At 43.9% G+C, this 19,612-nt stretch overlaps 1 protein-coding gene across 1 annotated transcript in view; it reads right to left on the bottom strand.

The window, feature by feature from the left end:
• Positions 1-14,984: 14,984 nt before the first annotated feature.
• Positions 14,985-19,612, bottom strand: part of Efhd1 (EF-hand domain family member D1) — a 47,093-nt gene continuing 42,465 nt past the window's right edge. The window contains exon 4 of the mRNA XM_050123182.1: positions 14,985-16,088. Within this exon, the coding sequence (XP_049979139.1) occupies positions 15,954-16,088 (135 nt within the window). The 3' untranslated portion in view covers positions 14,985-15,953. The remainder of the gene's footprint in view (positions 16,089-19,612) is intronic.

Genomic DNA, 19,612 nt, shown 5'->3' with positions numbered 1-19,612 from the left:
TAGACATTGTACTGGCTACATCTTGGTTTGCAGGGGACAGGAAGTTGACTGAAACACAGAAGTATTCTGAGCATAGGAAACCTTAAAACCTGTTCCCACAGTGACACACTTCCTCCATCAAAGCCACACCTCCTTATAGAGCTATGAGTGCCATAATCCCTATGAGATTATGTGGTCAATCATATTCAAACTTCCACAAACATGTCTAGGGGTTCGTGTTTCTGCTATCCCAGAGTTCTCACACCAGAGTTCAACTGAAATGTTCCTCTCGTTGTATTTCTGGTCATACATTCCCATCTGTGATTGTTAGTGTTAACTGTTGCCAGAATCTAGAATGGCAGGGGAGATAGGCCTCTACAGATGCCTACAGAGGATTATCTTGATGGGAAGACTGACCCCCTGCAGGCAGCACCATTCACTGCCCAGGATCCTGGGCTGTGTAATGGATAGAGGGAACTAAGAATCAACATCCATTTGTCCCCATCTCCTGATGTGAGCAGCTGCTTCAAGCTGCTGCTTTGATGGTCTGTGTGTTGAACTGTGAGGAAAACAAATCTCCCTGAAGTTGTTTTCCTTAAGATATTTGTTCCCAAGCAAGAGGAAATGAAACAGACACCATCTCTTTTATTTGTGTGTCTGTTCAGGAAGGAAGTTGAGGAAGGGTCTTTCTGTGTAACCTACACTGGCATGGAGCTCCTTAGCCCAATCTGGCCTCCAACTCAAGATCTTTCTGCCACGGTCTCCTGAGTGCTAGCATTATAAGTGCACATCACTACTTCCTTCCAGACTGTTTTTTTATTTCTAAAAGAAATGTGTTACACTTACTTTGTGTGTGCATGTGTGTGTGTGTGTGTGCCACAACCCACGTGTGGAGATTGGGAGTTGGTTCTCTCCTTCTAGTACATAGGATCTAGAGATAAAGCTCGGGTCATCAGGCTTGGTGGCAGTTCATCCACTAAGTCATCTCACTGGCCTTCTTTTTCCCCTCTTGTGGTAAGGCGCAAGGTTGTAACATGTTTTCATGTAGTCTAGGTGTTCTGTAGCAGTTTCCTCCAAGGCTAAAATAGTTAAGGGATGCTCTTTAAAACAGAAAGTAAAAAGAAACTCAAAATAACTTCAGGAAGTCCCTAAAACTGAGCAGTTTCACTATCCCTCCCTCCCAAGAGTAAACACTAAGGACTGTAGAGAGTTGCTCTCAGTCAAGACAAACTTCAAAGAACTTTCGTACCAGACCGGCCTCCTGGAAGATGTAGAAACTGAACTGTCTAGACAAGGCTTAGGCAGCTGAGTTCCTAGAAAGAATACTTTACAACCTGTTGAGCTGCCTACAGGCTATGTAATGTATTTCAGGTCCCCAGCTACCAAGAGCTGTGACCCATGCTGGGGTAGACCTTTATCCCAGTCAGCAAAACACTAACCACTAACGGGGGTCCCTTATAAACCTAGAGGAGGAAGAGAAATGGAGGGGACAAGAGACACAAGAAAACGACAGCAAGACAGGATTTCTGACGAAGCCGCAAATTTTATTATTCCTCAGAAGCTGTTATATAGTGAATGGGCAGGGGGTAGGGGAGGGTGTCTGCTGGAATTCAGGTCCGGAGACTTCCCTAGCTGATAAGGAAACACTGAGGGTCTGTGATTGTTCACTGACAAAGGAAATGCTAATTGTTTCTGAAGCCTGGTGCCTGCAGGTCTCAGTAGGCTAATGTCCTAGGTCTGGAACTTGCCCTGCAAAGGTGAATATCTTACTTGTGAACTTAATGTGGCTGTAAACAAAATACAGATCTCAAAATACAGGTCTTTGCTTCCGTCGTCTGCCCTTTTTAAGTATTAGAATGAGGCGAGTTAAAGGTCATCTGTAGATGAGTGGGCATTAAGGGGGGGGCAGGTGGGGGAGGACGACGGGACATGACACACACAGAGGCCTGATCCTCCCAAGTTTAATTGGTGGGGGGAATTTTTTTTCCAACTTGGTAGAAGAAATTTCTTTTCAAAGTTACGGATGTCTTTTTGGGAAGGAGAGGGTCTAGGTTTTTATATCAATACCTCGGGACATCAACCTCTATGCAATCAGGCATGTTCCTCAGGAGACCCAGAGACGGAATGCATGGTCCTCTCCCTGCAGTGCTTTGTCTAGCACCCCTTTTGCTGGTGGCCATGTCTGTCGTGGACAGGCACACATATCTCTGGGTTTTATGTGGCTCCAATAGGAGACTCACTCTTAAGGGGCTTCTTGAGTGCTAAAGCACTCCATCAGCCAGATCAAGCCGGTGATAATGGACCTGCATGGGCTTGGATGCCAGAGAGTCCACCTGTTGGCGAATAAACTTAGTGAGCCTATTAAGGGCCCACTGTCCAAAAGCCACCAATAATAAAAATCCTAAAAGGGGTCCCAAAAGGAAAGGTGGGGTGGTGACCCAGGGGGAGGTGGAGAACCAGTTTTTGAACCACCCCTCCGCTTGCTCTCTCTGCTTTCTTCTAGTGCTAGTCCTTCCCTGACCTTAGCCATGCTGTCTCTAACTATCCCAGTATCATCAGTATAAAAACACCATTTCTCTTTTAGGGCAGTGCAAAGGGATCAAAATCTAAAATTCTTAACATATGCATTAAACCCATTTTACAGGGTGTGTCAAACTTTTTCCAACATCTATAAGCAGTCACAAATACCATTAAGTCGATTCCAGTAACAGTACAATGACAGACATTGTTGTTATTAAATACCAGTTTCAGTCTCTAAGCAACAGTCAAACCCCCAGTCTGCCCCCTTCTTAAGTGAACAGGGATAATATTTTAATCAAAATGAGTTCTGTGTCCCAAAGACTAAAACAGTCAGATATTTAGTCTGCATCTCAGCTCAGAAGCAAACAGGATTCAAACTGCAGAAAATTATAGTCATAGCGGGGCCTCTGGGTCTGTGTCCCAAGTCTGGAAGCAGCTCAGCAGCAGGGAAGGTGGCATTCCTGGGTGAGGTGAGCAGAATTCAGCTACCTGAAGCACAGCTTGGCAATTATCTCAGCAGGGTCTCTTTGTGCGGACTCTCTGGAGGCAGAATGACACCCTGCAGTGTAGAGTGTCTTAGCAGGTCCTGCTACCAGGCACTCCTCTCTCCCTGGGGACAGGGAAGACTGGATTTCTCTCCAATTGTTTCCTAACTCCTCTATGGGGTGTTTGCAGCTGCGCTGTAATCAGGTCCAGCTTTATTTTCTTTCTGTGAAAAAAGTACAAACATATCCTCGACCCCAGATATATATAGGTCGGGTCTTTTTAGAATTCATTGCAAGGGCTTTTTTACCTTGCCTTAGTAAAGGTCACCTTGGTGCCATCATGTCAAATCTGTTTGAATCAGATTTGTCTGCAAGTTTTATCCTTTAAGCTGTTTTCAAGGAGCCATGGTACGCTCCACATTGATTTTTTATTATTAACCATATATGCAGTTCTTCCATTGGAAGAGCCATTTGTAAAATTTAGTATAACATCCTTTAAGGGATTTTTAGCTATGACATTAGCAAAATATAGTTGTGTGAATTGTAGCAATGATCATCTGGGAAAAGATTATTATTCTGGCCTTTGAATTGAGCAAACACAATTATCCAAGAATTACTATTTTAAAATTATTAATTAAACTATTGCTTAGTATAAGAAACATTGATCACAGTCAATATTCTATCAAACCATCTCCCAGATTTCATCCTGCTTTTTTGTACCAGACAAGCTACTGCTCTAAATTAAGAGATTAATAACTGGCAAAACTGGGAAGGTGTAGCCATAAAAAGCATTTTGTTTTTTCATAAAACTGCTTGTAGAATAAGTTTTGAACTTAATACACACACTTGCCATAGCTGAATCATAATTAATATACTGTACTTGTGGATTATTGTATACGTTACCTGTTGATTTATACTTTACCTCCTTGAGTACCTGTCTGGCAGCTTCTATAAGCTCTCTATTGGAAACTGGCTCATTGCTCCCTTTAAGAATTTTACCTAGTGGTACAATATCTCTCATAAGAATATTATAACTAGGGCTTTAACCATTGTATATCTAATTAAAAGTTTGTAAGGTATCTTCCTCTTAAGTTGCAAATCTGTCTAGCTGATAGAAAAATGGAAAAAGAAAGCATATTTAACTAGTGATGCTGGCCTCATTAGACATTATCATGTAGAAGGATGAAAATAGATCCACAGCCATCTCCATGTACAGAACTCAAGTTTAAATGAATCAAAGGCCTCAACATAAAAAATTACATTGAACCTCACAGAAATAAAATAAGAAGTACACTTTGGTACATCTCAAACACAGCCTCAGTGGCACAAACATTGGGAGAAACAATAAATGAGATCTCCTGAACTGAGAAGCTTGTATAAGACATAATATCAGTCTATAGAATGGGAAAAGATCTTAGCATAAACCCACTCTAAAAACTGTAGCGAGCTGCATGGAATCACACCTGATGGAGATGAATAATCAACTCCTGAGATGGCTAAGGCCTGACCTATGCTATGATCACGCAATGATTATCAGCTGCCTGCATATGCGTGAACCTATGGGCAGTGCCCACCTGGCAGTTCGGGGTTGGCAGCCCATGCCTACTTAAGGGCTGAAAGAGGTTTGCCCAGAGAGAGAGGTCAAAGGGAGAGAGAGAAGAAGGAGAAGGAGATAGATTGCTGTAAATAAAGTCCTGAAAACTGCTGCAAGAAGAGCTCTGAGTGTTGCATTTTTCCTTGCTGGTCGAGGGTGGACGTGACAAAAAAACCATGAAGAACTCAGGAAATTTGTCATCAAAAAAAAAAAAATCAATAAAAATATGTGTTGCAGACCTAAACTGAAAACTCTCAACAGATGAACTTAAAATGACTGAAAGACACTTAAAAAATGTTTAAACATAACAGCCTTAAGCCATTAGAGAAAAGCAAATTAAAACTCTGAGGTTTTAACTTATCTCTGTAAAAATGACTAAGATTAAAAATACTGCTAACAACTTATGTTTAAGAGAATGTGGGGTAAGGAGAAAACTCCACTGCTGGGAGTACAAACTGGCATAGCTGCTTTTGGAAACTCAAAATTAGGCAACTATCTGCCTTAAAACTCAGCAATACCCCTTTGGGGCCTAAGTAACCATCTTGGAGTAATTTCTGCTCCTGTAAGTAACCCCAATAAAACCCATTGGCTCACCAAGTTAGACTTTAGTTGTATTTGTCTTTTGTAGTGGGATCCCTGAGTGAGGTAAATAGACACATACGTGTTGTGTCTGCTCAGTAAAACTCTGTCACACCGGATAAGGCAGGCTAGTGTGATGGCTAGTTTTATGTCAACTTGACACAAGGTAAAGGTATCTGGAAAGAAGGAGTTATTTTTAGTATTTTTTATTATATCAATTTACTTACTGTGTATGCTGAGGGAGGAGGTTCATGCTGTGATGCATGTGGAGGTCAGAGAATACCTTCCAAACTGGTTCTCTCCAGAAGCAAGAAAATTAATCAATTTAATCCCAGCACTTGGGAGGCAGAGGCAGGTGGATCTCTGTGAGTTCGAGGCCAGCCTAGTTCCAGGACAGGAACCAAAAGCTGCGGAGAAACCCTGTCTCGAAAAATAAAAAAAAAAAAAAAAAAAGAAAATTAATTGAGGTAATGAATCAAATGGACTTAACAGACTATAGAACATTCCACCCAAATAGGAAAGAATACACCTTCTTCTCTGCAGCTCATGGAACCTTCTTGAAAATTGACCACATACTCGGTAACAAAGCAAACTTCCACAGTTACAAAAAATATTAGTAACCANGCCTTTAATCCCAGCACTTGAGAGGCAGAGGCAGGTGGATCTCTGTGAGTTCGAGGCCAGCCTGGTCTACAAGAGCTAGTTCCAGGACAGGCACCAAAGCTACAGAGAAACAAAAAAAGAAAGAAAGAAAGAAAGAAAGAAAGAAAGAAAGAAAGAAAGAAAGAAAACAAATTGAACAAACTAAGAGAAACAAGCCGGTAAGCATTGTTCCTCCATGGACTCTACATCAGACACTGGCCTTGAACTTGAAGCTACCCTCCTGCCACAGAGTGTCATGAGCCACGATGTCCAGTACCAGATCTGGGTCATTATTATTGAGAATACCAGCAGCTGGTGGGAGAGGTCGCTCAATTAGTAGAGTGGTTTCCTGCCATGCACAAAGCTCTGGATTGGATCCCCAACACTGCAGAAACAAAACATGATGGCACAAGTCTCTAATCCTAGCATTCGAGATGTGGAGGCAGGAGAATTAAAAGTCAAAAGTCATCCTTAGCTACATGTCAATTTCAGGGCCATTCTAAAATACAGAAGACTCTATTATGAAAAATAAAAATAACAGCAATGGTAGTCATAATTATAGTATTAAAGCATTATCTACTTACAGAGTTACAATTCTTTTAAAATTCAAAACATAAGCGGGGGAGAGTTGGCTCAGAGGCTAAAAGCATGGACTACTCTTCCAGAGGACCCAGGTTCTATTCCCAGCACCTACAGGACAGCTCACACTATCTGTAACTCCTGTTCTGTTCTAGGGGTTCTGGCACTCTCACATAAACATACACGCACATAAAATAAAAATAAATGAATCTTCACAAAAAACAAAGGGAAAAAAACTGAATACATCTTCTCACCCCGGCCTATAGGACCATGACTCCTTCCCTTAGTTTCACGTGTACCAATTCTGTGTATATGAACAAGGACAATGGACTCCCTTGTCTTCAGAGCTACTCCATTCTGGGGATACAATAGCTACTCCAAAACCCACCTGGAGCCGGGCGATGGTGGCGCACGCCTTTAATCCCAGCACTCGGGAGGCAGAGGCAGGAGGATCTCTGTGAGTTCGAGACCAGCCTGGTCTACAGAGCTAGTTCCAGGACAGGCTCCAAAGCCACAGAGAAACCCTGTCTCAAAAAACCAAACCAAACCAAACAAAACAAAACAAAAAAAACCCACCTGGTTGCTGCTCTCCTGAAACTTATGGTCTTCTTGGACAGAGACAATGTTTTATATCTCCCAACTAGAATAGACAAGCAAAATCTGCAACATTACTAGGCCTATTGCTGTATCCCTGGCTTTCTCCCAAGAAACAAGATGTCTTTTTGGTTTCAATGTGTCGATTGTGTGATCCACCTGTAGACAGACTGCCTGAGTGCGGTCAAGGGTTTTATTGTTAGAAATACTGACTGGGGAGGAGTTGGAGGTGGGTAACAGGGGAGTGGATAAGATCAATACATTGTATACATGCATGACCCTCTCAAAGAATAAATAAAAAATATTATGTCTTTTTAAAGAAAGAAAGGCTACTATGTATGTTCTCTTAAACACATGCATTTCCTTCTCTACTTTTACCTTTTACCTACAGGAAATATTCCAAGGTCCAAAGTCATGAAGAAAGGTGGGAGCAGCCATGTACACTCTTATCATAGCACCAGGAAGCCTGGGGCAGGAAGATTGTGAGTTCCTAACCAGCCTTTGCTACATAGTGAGACCCTGTCAAAAAACAAACACACAAAAAAAGCCAGGGATACCTCTGCAGTGAACACCTGCCACTCTCGAGGGACTTCTGCATCTGGAATACTTTCCCATGCTTGAGGTAAGTAAGAATGTCGGTGTGAAGCAACACCTGGCAGCACCTGCTTCCCTTTAGAAAAAAAAAATTCAGATGCTACCCCTCAACCCCAATTCGTTTGGCACATGACTGAGCTCAGTCCCAGAGTTTGAAGCCAGAGTAAATGACCCGAAGAAGCACAACACCACAGAGTTCTGAGCAGCTAGGACAGCAGCACTATCCTTGGCCAGTTCCCAGGTTGTGCTCTTGGCCTGTGTCCCAGTTGCCTGGCCTCATGCCCATTTTCTTAGCTTGATACCCACTCTGTCCCTCTGCTAGTCATTCTGGGAGCTCATCGGTGCCTTCTCAATCGATTCTTTTCCTGTTTCAATCAGAGTCTGTTACTGGTGATTAAGAACTCTGACTGATTCTATAATGGTTAGCTCCGAGATGACTCCTGCTGATTTTTCTCAATAAAGCTAACCTATGTAACCAGTGGGATACTGGGGAAATGACAGTGAGCTTTCTGAAGCGACATCTTAAAGGCCGCAATGACTTACTTTCTTGAAGCAGTTGTGCTGGGTTGAAATCCCCCCCCCCCCACACAGCCTGTGTTCTTTCTAACAATAAAACCCTTGACTGCACCCAGGCAGCCTGTCCACAGGTGGCTCACAGATCAACAGGAACCCACACTGAGAGCAAAAAAGGCACCTTTTTCCTTGGGGAAAGGCCAGAGGTGCAGAAAGTGCTTCGCCATGTTGGGAAGACGCTCAAGATGCTCAGTGACGTTTCCGTGGCAGGCGACAGAGGCCTTCTGCCAACAGCCGGCACCAACCTTTAAACCACAGGGGTGAGTCACGTTAGAAACAGATTCTGCAGCCCCGGTGGAGCCTCAGATGATGGCACTGCACATGGCTGCCACACGAGAGCCCTCGAGTCAGACTCGCCCAATTAAACTGCTTCTGAATCCCTCGCCCTCAAATATTCGGGGAGCTGATAAATGTTAATTAGTATTTTAAGCCTTTAAGTCATCAGATGGTTTGCTAATGCAGAAATAAGTAACACAGGTAGCTATTTCAATGTTGAAAGTTATCAAATTGTCCATCAAAAAGACAACAGCAAACCTGGAGAGCTGGCTCCTCGTTGAGGAGTGATGCTCTTCCACAGGACCTCAGTTTAGTTCCCATCACCCATATTGGGAGACTCAAAACCATGTGTTATCTCCAGCTCCAAGGGATCTGACACCCTCTTCTGGATTCTGTAGATATCCGTACTCACACATGCTCACGAACAAACACACACATGATTTAAAAATAGTAAAAATAGAGACAGATGCAGGTAGATCTCTGGACATTTGAGGTCAACCTGGTTTACATGGTGAGTTCCAGGACAGCCAAGACTCCATAGAGAAACTCTGTCTCAAAATAATAATAATAATAATAATAATAATAATAATAATAATAATAATAATAATACAAAAAAATAAAAATAAATCTTTAAAAAAGACAATAGCTGATGATTACTCACTGGTAACCCCAGTCTTTGGGAGACTGAAGCAGGAAAGATCATGAGTTCCAGGCCAGCCTGGGCTATACAAAGATACTCTATCCCAAACAGAAGAGCAAAGGAGACAATAGCAATGTGCCCTCTTATTGGTAACACATAGTAAAACTGACTGGTTTCTGAAAGAAGATGAGAAACTGACCCTTAATAAGGTCCTGTCATCTGTTGTGCTAGCTCACACTTGTAATCTCAGCACTTAGGAGACTGAGACAGGAGGATTACCATGAATGCTCAAGGCCACATTGGATTGTAATATATGACTCTATCTCATTAGATAGATGGATGGATGGATGAATAGGTAGGATAGATAGATGGATAGATAGATAGATAGATAGATAGATAGATAGATAGACAGACAGATAGATAATAGCCATCTTCAGCACCCACCTCCATTATGGAACCCTAAGCTGGTCCCCTAGCACCCCACATCCATCACAGAACCTACTAGAAAATTGTGGAACTACTGTTCTTCTATAGTCAGGCCAAGCTGGCAGGGAATCTAGCCTAGTACACAGGTGGAGACACCTATACACATCCTAGTACATATCCAGGAGACAAAGTCACAGTATCAGGTCACATGATCAGGCCCAACGATATAGTTTTGTCAGTTCCAGAGAGCATGGCATCTAAGCAGACAGACAATGGGTAGGTGTTCTTCCACCACCAGAACAACAGACCAGAGAATCTGGTAAATGGATAGCCACGCTTTGGACAAGGACAATAGCCAGGTGATGTGGGGTGCCCTTCTGTATACTGCAAATACGTCTTATTACCATTGATTAATAAAGAAGTTTACTTGGCTAATAGCCAGGCAGAATAGAGCCAGGCAGGAAATCCAAGCAAAGATACAAGGAAAAAGAAGGTAGAATCAGGAAGATGCCAGCAGCTGCCAGGGAAAGCCAGAAGTCAGGTAGCAAATTATGAGCTTCATGGTAAAATATAGAATAGAAATGGGTTGATTTAAGTTGTAAGAGTTAGTTAATAATAAGCCTGAGCTAATAGATCAAATAGTTTGTAATTAATACTAAGCCTCAGAGTAGTTATTCTGGAACTGGTGGGTGGGAGAGAAACCTTCAGTTACAGCCAGGATTAAACATTCCTAGGCCTCTGGACCTAAATGTAGAGACCCAAAGTTCAGGAGGAGATAGAGTTGCAGTAGTGGAGAATACCAAGTTGAGAGGGGGGCTCAGGTACTGAATACTAATCCAGGCATGAGATCTGCCTGGTCGTTAATCATTCCCATTTTACAGGTAAGAATATGGACGTTTACCAAGGCCTGAGTCACTGGCGATTGAGTCTAAACCTCATTACATCACATAGTGACCCCTGGGCAGGAGCTAAACTCTTTAGTTGCTTTTTTTTCCCCAAAGACTATGCAATGTCAGCTGTTCTCACTTTCAAAGCTGCCCCCTCAGGGATGGGCCACGTGTCAAAGGTCTGCCTGGGGTTAGATATGGTTTGTGATACTTGGTCCTGGTGAGGTGGTGTTGAGGTTTATGGGCCCTTTAAAACGCAGGCATATTTATCAAATAACTCTGGACATCTGACTTACACCCCGTTTTTGTATTCAAGCTGTCTGTGTATTGTTTCTCTGCAGTTGTGCAGAAAATGCTTTTACGTTAAAATGAGTTACTGTACAAAGAGCCACACTATGCCATGATAAAGATATTGACACTTCATACTTACTTTATTACTTAAAAAGCAAAACAAAAACAAAACAAACAAACAAAATAATATGCAGGTATGAACTCAAGAAGATGGCTTGAGAGCGCTGGCTGCTGGTTTAATTTGCGGCACCCTTGTGGTGTCTCACAACCATCCATTAACTCCCAATTCCAGGCAATCCAAAGCCCTCCTCCGACTTCAAGGACACCAGGCACACAGGCAGACAGACTTAAAGGCAAAGCATCCATATACATGCTTACAACTTTTGACATTGCAGAGCTGAAGGCTGAGGATACCCATCCTTGGGGAGAGGGCGTGCCTGGCACACCCGAAACCCTGGGTCTGATCCCCAGCACTGTATAAACCAGATATGGTATCATGTGCCTGTAATCCATGCTTTTAGGAGGTAGAGTCCAGAAGATTAGAAATTTGCTGGGCGGTGGTGGCGCACGCCTTTAATCCCAGCACTAGGGAGGCAGAGGCAGGCAGATCTCAGTGAGTTCGAGGCTAGCTTGGCCTACAAGGCGAGTTCCAAGACAGTTAGGACTGTTACACGGAGAAACCCTGTCTCAAAAAAAACAAAACATAAAAAATAAATTTAAAAAAAAGACTAGAAATTCAATCTCATCTTCAGCTACATAAGGTGGCCAACCTAGGCTCCATGAGACCCTGTGATAAGAGATCCTTGGGTCACCGAGAACATAGCCTTCTGAAGATTTTTCTCCAGGGACCCATGAATTTGTTCTCCTGAGAGGGCTATTACAAAAATGGTATTGAAAATAGTAATAATAGCGTCCCCTCGCATTCTGGAAATCCTATCTGGCTCCATGGTTCCTCTAACCCACACTCCACCATACTATGCTGATGTTGGTCTCCTTTGAGAGCTGTCAACAGAGTGAACTGATGCCAACATCCTACTCATGAACTTGTCTTGCAAAAGCTCATTAGCTTTAGGTATTTCCTTGTTATAACAACAGGTAATTAGAAGTTCTCTGACATCAGTGATAAGGATCCCACCTTGCATTTCTCCATCTGTTCAACAAACTTGGACATATCTTTGTGAAATTTACATACAAGTCTGCAAGTTACCTGTTAGGCCTATAGCAGCAGACAGGGCAGACTTCCTGCCCTCCCAAAGGTTCAGAGTCCTCAGCCAACTTGATGGCTTAGCAAAGCAAGGTGCTTGCTACCAAGCTCAACAAGGTGAGTTCAATCCCAGGGATCCACATGGTGAAAAAAAACTGACTCCAACGAGTTGTCTTCTGCTCTCTCTCTCCTCTCTCTCTCTCTCTCTCTCTCTCTCTCTCTCTCTCTCTCTCTTTCTCTCTCTTTCTCTCTCTCATACACACACACCACAAAATAAATAGTAAACAAATGTGTGTTTTAGAAAGTCATACTAACAGGACGGTTGGGAAGTAGAGTGAGGAATCCTGAAGAATGCCCAAGTGCCTAAAGATTACAACAGAGAAAAGCCTTGAGGTAAAAAAGGAATCCTAGGGTGTTCCTTGCCCTCCCAGGAGCAACAAGAAGGCTTCTGGAAGATCCTCCGAGCTGAGCCAACAAGGAGAGGTAGCTCACTAGCCGGAGGGAGGAGGGAGTGCAAGTGAGCAGAGGAAACAGCTTGTTGGAGGCTGGAGGTGTGCTGTCTCCCAGGAACAGCTCCCCGTTTCACAGTTCTGGGCCTTCCAATGGGAAGGGAGGAGGGCAGAGAACAAGTGAGCAGGGTCAACGCTGGAAGCCCTGGGGATGCTAGGAACAGATTTGCACTTCAGAGAATGTTACAGCTCAACAGTGGACAATCCTGTAAAAGGAGAGTAGAAAAACCAGTCAGGTCACTGCAGAGCCCCAGGGAAGGACCAGGAAAGGAAGGGTTGGGTTTTGGCCTTGGTCCTGGAGTTTGGAGTTGGAGCCTGGGAACCTGAGGTTACAGCTAGGAAGGGAGCAGCTTCTGTAGGACCTGGAGCATGGACCAAAAGGGCACAAAGACGTCATACCCCCGCTTTCTGTGGTCACCTAGCCCAGTGTATGTCATCTTCTGTCCTAAGAACTCTTGTGGGACATTTTGTATCCCTTGAGATACTTTGGCCTGTTAGTAGAAAAAGGTTTTTTTTCCCCCCCTGTTTCCTGTTTGGCTCTTCTTTCTTTCTTTCTTTCTTTCTTTCTTTCTTTCTTTCTTTCTTTCTTTCTTTCTTTCTTTCTATTTTTTCTTTCTCTCTCTCTCTCTCTCTCTCTCTCTCTTTTTTTTTTTTTTTTTTTCCTTTTTTGTTTGGTTGTTTGTTTGGCTGTTTGGTTGGTCTGGTTTGGTTTTTGAGATGGTGTCTCATGTAGCCCAGGATGCCTCAAACTGGCTGTCTTAGGGTTCCTGTTGTTGTGATAAAATGTCATGATCAAAACCAACCTGGGGACAAAAGGGTTTATTTCAGCTCATGGGTCCAGTCACTGTGCAATGTGGAGGGAAGTTATGGCAGGAACTCAAGGGAAGAGGTGAAGCAGACGTCATGGAGAAGGAAGGGCTGCCTACTGGCTTGTTCCCGCATAGCTTGCCTAGGCTGCTTTCTTAAACACCTCAGAACCACCTGCCCAGGGGTGGGTGGCACCACCCACAATGATCTGGGCCCTCCCACATCAATCACAAATTAAGAAAATGCTCCACAGGCTTGCTCAGGCCAATGCTATGGAGGCATTTTTCTCAATTAAGGTTTTCTCTTCTGCCAGGCAGTGGTGGCACCACGTCTTTAATCCCAGCACTTGGGAGCAGAGGCAGGCAGATCCCTGTGGGTTTGAGGCCAGCCTGGTCTACATAGTGAATTCCAAGACAGCCAGGACTGTTTCACAAGAAACCCTGTCCAAAAAGAAAAAGAAAAGAAAAAAGAAAAAAAAAAAAGATTTCCTCTTCCCAGTTATGTCCAGGAGAACTCTGGGAGTGGAGTTGGTTCTCTCCTTTTATCATGTAGAACCCGGGGATCAAACTCAGGTTATCAGGTTTGGCAGCAAGCACCTTTATCTGCTGAGCCATTTCGCCAGCCCTAATTTTTTTTTTTTTTTAAGTATGGGTGTGGGTATGGACATTCATGTGCCAAAGCATGCATGTAGAATCCAGAGGACCTGGGGCTGGAGAGATGGCTCAGTGTTAAGAGCACTGGTTGTTCTTCCGGAGGACCTGGGTTCAATTCCCAGCACCCACGTGGCAGCTTAAAACTGTAACTCCAGTTCCAGGGGATCTGATACCTTTACACCAGTGCTCATGAAATAAGTTAAAATAATTTTTAAAAAAATGAACCAAGGGGATAACCTGAAGGAGTTGCTTCCCTCCTCTATCGTGTGGGGCTGGGTATTGAACTCAAGCGTTCTGGCTTGGTAGTGAGCACCTGTATGTGCTGGAGCATCCTGTTGTTCATTAATAGGGTATTCTAAAGAGAAGTTTAGGTTTATAGAGAAATTGAGAAAAAAATTCAGGCTCTTATATTCCTTTCTACCTCTGGCCCCAACTATCCGTCATTTTTATTAGTGTGAAATATTTATTAAATTTGACATGCCAAGGTACAAATGTACTATGAATTAAATAAAGCCAGGCCCTAGTAAGAGTTTCAAGGGATCTACAAAGCAGAACAAACCCAGCTAGAGATTTAGCAGCAGCTGAAAGCACTCTCTCTGGTTTGGGGAAGGGGAGAGCAGGTGACAGTGTTGGTATGATGTCATCAGTGGGGACCTACTTTTGCTTTTGTCGTTTGACTTAAAATAAGGTCTCATGAGCTCAGCCTGGCCTCAGGCTTACCTGACCATGACTTTGAATTCTGCATCTATCTCCTGAGTAGTGAGGTTACAGGAATGCATTGCCATGACTGGTTGTATGTGGTGCTTGGACTGAACTGAGGGCTTCATGCATGCTAGGCAAGTACTCCACCCATGTGCTATCTCCATCCCCAGCCCTACCCATCCTATTCCTACTCATACTGGTTTATTTGTTTTGAGACAGGGTTCTCTGTAGCTTTAGTCTCTCCTGGAACCAGCTCTTGTAGACCAGGCTGGCCTCGAACTCACAGAGATCTGCCTGCCTCTGCCTCCCGAGTGCTGGGATTAAAGGCATGCGCCACCACCGCCCAGCCATACCCATACTTTAGGAACTCGGTGTCAACAGAAGCCAAGGCTGAACTGACCCCATGTTCTTCTATCTCCTAATTCAAAAAAGACCAAAAGCACACTGGTGTGAAGGCAAAGACCATTTGCACATTTTATTTAAAAGGAAACAGCTGTTAGATAGAAGGGCAGATGTTTTCTTTATTGTAAAGACAGCAGTTTCAAAAGAGAAGTAATAAATATGACATTAGGAATTTTTTTGTTAAAAAATACAACCCCTGGTGTTTGTGAGAAATCCCAAGAACTCACAATATATAAAACTCTGTCCCATGGATGACATGGAGCTGACGTCAGACACCAGAGGATGGTCATAACTTCCGGGATTTCAAAAGATCTTCATGTGTCACTTGAGAATTTCAGGGATCCACTTTGATTTGCATGAAGTCAGGTGACAGATATCCTTCTGCTCATTAATATTACTTCCAACAATTCTTTCATTCTTACAGTAAAGCGGGGAAATGACTGAAATAGAAAGGCATGAGGGGGAACAAGAGGGTGGGCACTGTTAAAGGCCAGGAGACAGGCAATGTGACAGCAAGCTAGTCCCTAGTTGGAGAGGGTATAGGTAATGATCCACAAGTCCTCCTTCAAATCCCACCATCAGCTAGGTTGGAAGACGCTAAAAAAGAAGTCAACGGAGTCCAAGTAGTGACAAAAAGAGAAAGTGGCCAGGAAACAACACAAGGACCGCAGCAGGGAAGACCCATCCGAGAAACGGGCAACCATAGATAAACAGGACTCGCTGACATAGAACCACGCAGGAACAAGGACGGTTTCCAAAGAAACAAGTCTCGGCTACAGATAGTGGCAGAGGAGAGAAGGCAGGAAAGACCAGCTGGCAAGTCTTTTGGAAGAGGCCAGGACCTTGGGAAGGATGAAAGCAGTCTCCAGGTATCCAGAGGCACTAAGAAACAGGCCTGGGGTGTTGACGGGGGAGGTCATTCAGGCAGAGGACGGCAGGGTAAAAATGTGAAAATTCTGGTCATCTCCTCCAGGGCGTCAGTAAGGCACAGCTGTGGTCATAGGTCAGTCAGCAGGTCTAGGCGCTGAAAGCAGCCTTGAGTTCCCGGAAGGCTGCCTGGCGGAGCCTCCTGGTTTCTTCCTCCCGTTTCCGCTCTTCTTGCTCAGCTTTTAACTCAGCTTCAAATTTACTGGAGCATGACAAGGCCTGGGCCTGCAGAGAAATAGCAAAGAGATGACACAGTAAGGGCAGGGAAGGGTACGGGGATGCTGGCACCCAAGCCTTTGCAGTGGACGTGCAAGCCCCGGACAAATGCAGCTGTCGCTGCTGAGGTCCAGGTGAGTGCCCATACCATTGCTTTACTGACTTCTACCTGCTTCTATTTTCTGGACTTGCTCGTTCTCGGTTCTTTTTCAGGGTACTATTGAGTATCCACTACTTCATGATGGTAGGCCAGCCCTGCTATGAAGCCACTTCCTTAAACTCTTGCCCACATTTACATTCCATTGGTCTCACAACATCATCACTGAACCAGGATCAGTGCAGCTCTCAGACCTCCCAGCGGAGGTCCTTTAGCATCAGATAGAGGCGCAGTTGACACAAACTCAGCATTGGCCAAGGTGCCAGAAACAAGTGATTATGGAGTGTCCGGACACAAACGGGACACCCCTCTATCATGCTCCCTCCCCAAGTCTCAGGGAGAATCACGCGCGAGAGTGGGTGGAAACCGGAAGAGCTGGAGGTTGGGGCACCGGAGGTCAAGAGTGACAGCTGTGCTCAGGAGCTCACAGCCGCTGTGTTTGCTGGCCCGAGACCTGCACACGGTCAGGCCGGTCACCGTTCTGGCACGGAGTAGAGTGAGGAGGGGTTTGTGTGCCCCCATCCTTGAGGAACTATGGGCAGCTGATGGCTTCTGGGAGTGACTCCTGGCAGGTTGACCAGGCTCTAGTGGATGGTCCCACACCCATAAGCATATTATGGGTAACACAAATTGGAGTCAATTTTTTTTTTTTTAACAGTTTTCGAGACAGGGTTTCTCTGTGTAGTCCTGGCTGTCCTGGAACTTGCTCTGTAGACCAGGCTGTCCTGGAACTCACAGAGATCCACTGACCAATACTGAGATTAAAGGTGTGGGCCACCACCACCTGCCATTTAATTTTTTTTTAAGGGATGCAAGTTGTGGGGCAGAGGGGAAGAGGTAGATTCGGGAAGAGTTAAGGGGGGGATTGGGGGGGTAAATATGATCAAAATTGATTGTATAAAATTCTCCAGGGACAGGGGGCTGGTGAGATGGCTCAGCAGTTAAGAGCACTAACTGCTCTTCCTGAGGTCCTGAGTTCAATTCCCAGCAACCACATGGTGACTCACAGCCATCTGTAATGAGATCTAGGGCCCTCTTCTGGTGTGCAGGTGTACATGGAAGGAATGTTGTATACCTAATAAATAAATCTTAAAAAAAAATTCTCTAGGACAGGCTCTAAAGCAACAGAGAAATCCCGTCTCGAAAAAAAATCGTATAAAATTCTCAAAGAATTAATAAATATATTTTTAAACATTGATGCAGTCTAGGTGGAAGAGTCTTTGAGTGGAATTGCATCTGATGATGGGCTGCAGGGGAAATCTTTATAACAGCTTTCTGAATGACATGGATGCTGGGAGGCAAACTTGGGAAAAGCAGTACACATTCCTTCCTGCTTTCATTTTTTTAATTGATTAATTCTAATTAATCAATTATTTTTTTGAGACAGGGTTTCTCTGTAAAAGAGTTCTGGCTGTCCTAGAACTCGCTCTATAGAGCAGGCTGGTGCTGAGATTAAAGGCATAGATCAACACAGCCCAGCTGAGTACACACTCGTAACTACTGAGCCATCTCTGTAGCCCCTGACTCAGTTACTGTTCAAATGCTGTTTCCGTGCTCCCATCAGCACTGTAGTTCTGACTGGAGTATAATCCAATGACGGGGATTTACCTGGCATGCGTGAGAACACTTTAGTTCTGGACTGGAATATAATTCAATGGCGGGGATTTACCTGGCATACGTGAGAACACTTTAGTTCTGGACTGGAGTATAATTCAATGACGGGGATTTACCTGGCATGCATGAGGTCCCAGGTTCAACCCTCAGTAACCACAAAAAGAAAGTACATTTTAAGCCTCTCAGTCGGACATTGTAAATTTACTTTTAAATCGGGTGGTAGTGGCACACGCCTTTAATCTCAGCACTTGGGAGGCAAAGAAAGGCAAAACTCTGGGAGTTCGAGGCCAGCCAGGTCTATAGAGCAAGTTCCAGGACAGACTCCAAAGCTACACAGAAAAACTCTGTCTCCAAAACAAAACAAAACAAAACAAAATTACTTCTAAATATTACATTTTGGCTTGCCTTGGTAACATATATTATAAAATACTACATCTTTAGGTATGTGTGTGGTGGCTCACATTTGCAATCTTAACACTCAGGAGCAGAGTGTTGAGGCCAATCTGGACATACAGGGTTCTAGGCCAGCCAGAGCTACAATGTAAGATCCAATCTCCAAATAAAATAAACATTGTGGGGTTTTGCTTGTGTTGTGAGTGCATTTTTGTGAGTGTTTTTTTTTTTTTTTTTAAACTTTGGTTTCTCTTCAATAATACCGAATCAGGAGCTTATATCAGTGGGTAGAGGGCTTGCCTAGCATGCATGAAGCCCCATATTAGTCCCTAATGCTGCATAAAACTGTATGCAATGACAAAAGTTTCCAATTCCAGACTTCAGGAGACTAGAGGCAGAGGATCAGAAGTGTTTGGCCATCCCTGGCTACATACCCAGTTTGAAGAGAGCCTAGGACACACAAGACATGTTTCAACCGTTTCAAAATTCTCCCTTCTAGAACTGACTTTTTTCTGTGGTATAAATATTTGATACCATCTCTCAATGGCACACTGAGTGTGTGTGTGATTTTAACAAAGACTATGATACAGCCCTTGAAGGCAACTGTTCCGGTTTGCACCCCACCATCAGGAACCAGACAGAAACAGTCTCATACACACTTGGCCAAAGCTCGCCACGATCATCCTCACTTTCTTGCCAATCTGATAGTCAAATGTTGCCTTCTCTCATTTCCTTCCTGGAGAATCACCCACTTGGATCATTTGCCCCTTTCACGCTCAGCTATTTTCCTCTTCCAACTTGAGGTTCTTTACATAACTTAATACTTATCCCTTGCTGATAATCTTTCTGTTGTCTCTTCCCACTTTGACTCGTCTTTTTAGCAAACTAAGGCCCCAAAGTGCTTAAAATCTTGATGTAATTTATCAACTGTTAACTCTTGCCTTTTATATCACATCTAAGCAGGCCTCCAATGTCCTAAATACATCTAACACTTTAAATCCATTTTCTGTATTTCTTTCTAATACTTTTATAATTTTCTCATGTGGATCTTCTGTATTTTGCTCACGTATTAGCCCAGGCTCTCAAACTCACTGTGTAGCCCAAACTGGACTTTGACTTTTGATCCTCCTGCCTCCGCCTCACAAATATTGGAATGACAGATATGAAACCATACCTGACTTTTTTATTTTTAATTTCATTTTATGGGAATGAGTGCTTTGCCTGCATGTATGTATGTATGTGCACCACATGTGCGCCTTCCTGGTGCCTGTGGAGGTCAGAAGAGGTCATCGGATCCCCTGGAACTGGAGTCCCAGATGTTTGTGAGCCACCATGTGGGTGCCGGGGAGGTCCTCTGTAAGAGCAGCCA

The sequence above is a fragment of the Alexandromys fortis genome, unplaced genomic scaffold (assembly GCF_014885135.2).
Source record: "Alexandromys fortis isolate MF-2015 unplaced genomic scaffold, M_Fortis_MF-2015_v1.1 scaffold_213, whole genome shotgun sequence".
Taxonomy (NCBI): domain Eukaryota; kingdom Metazoa; phylum Chordata; class Mammalia; order Rodentia; family Cricetidae; genus Alexandromys; species Alexandromys fortis.
The sequence above is the reverse complement of the archived record's forward strand: the minus strand, read 5'-3'. Positions and strand labels throughout refer to the sequence as shown.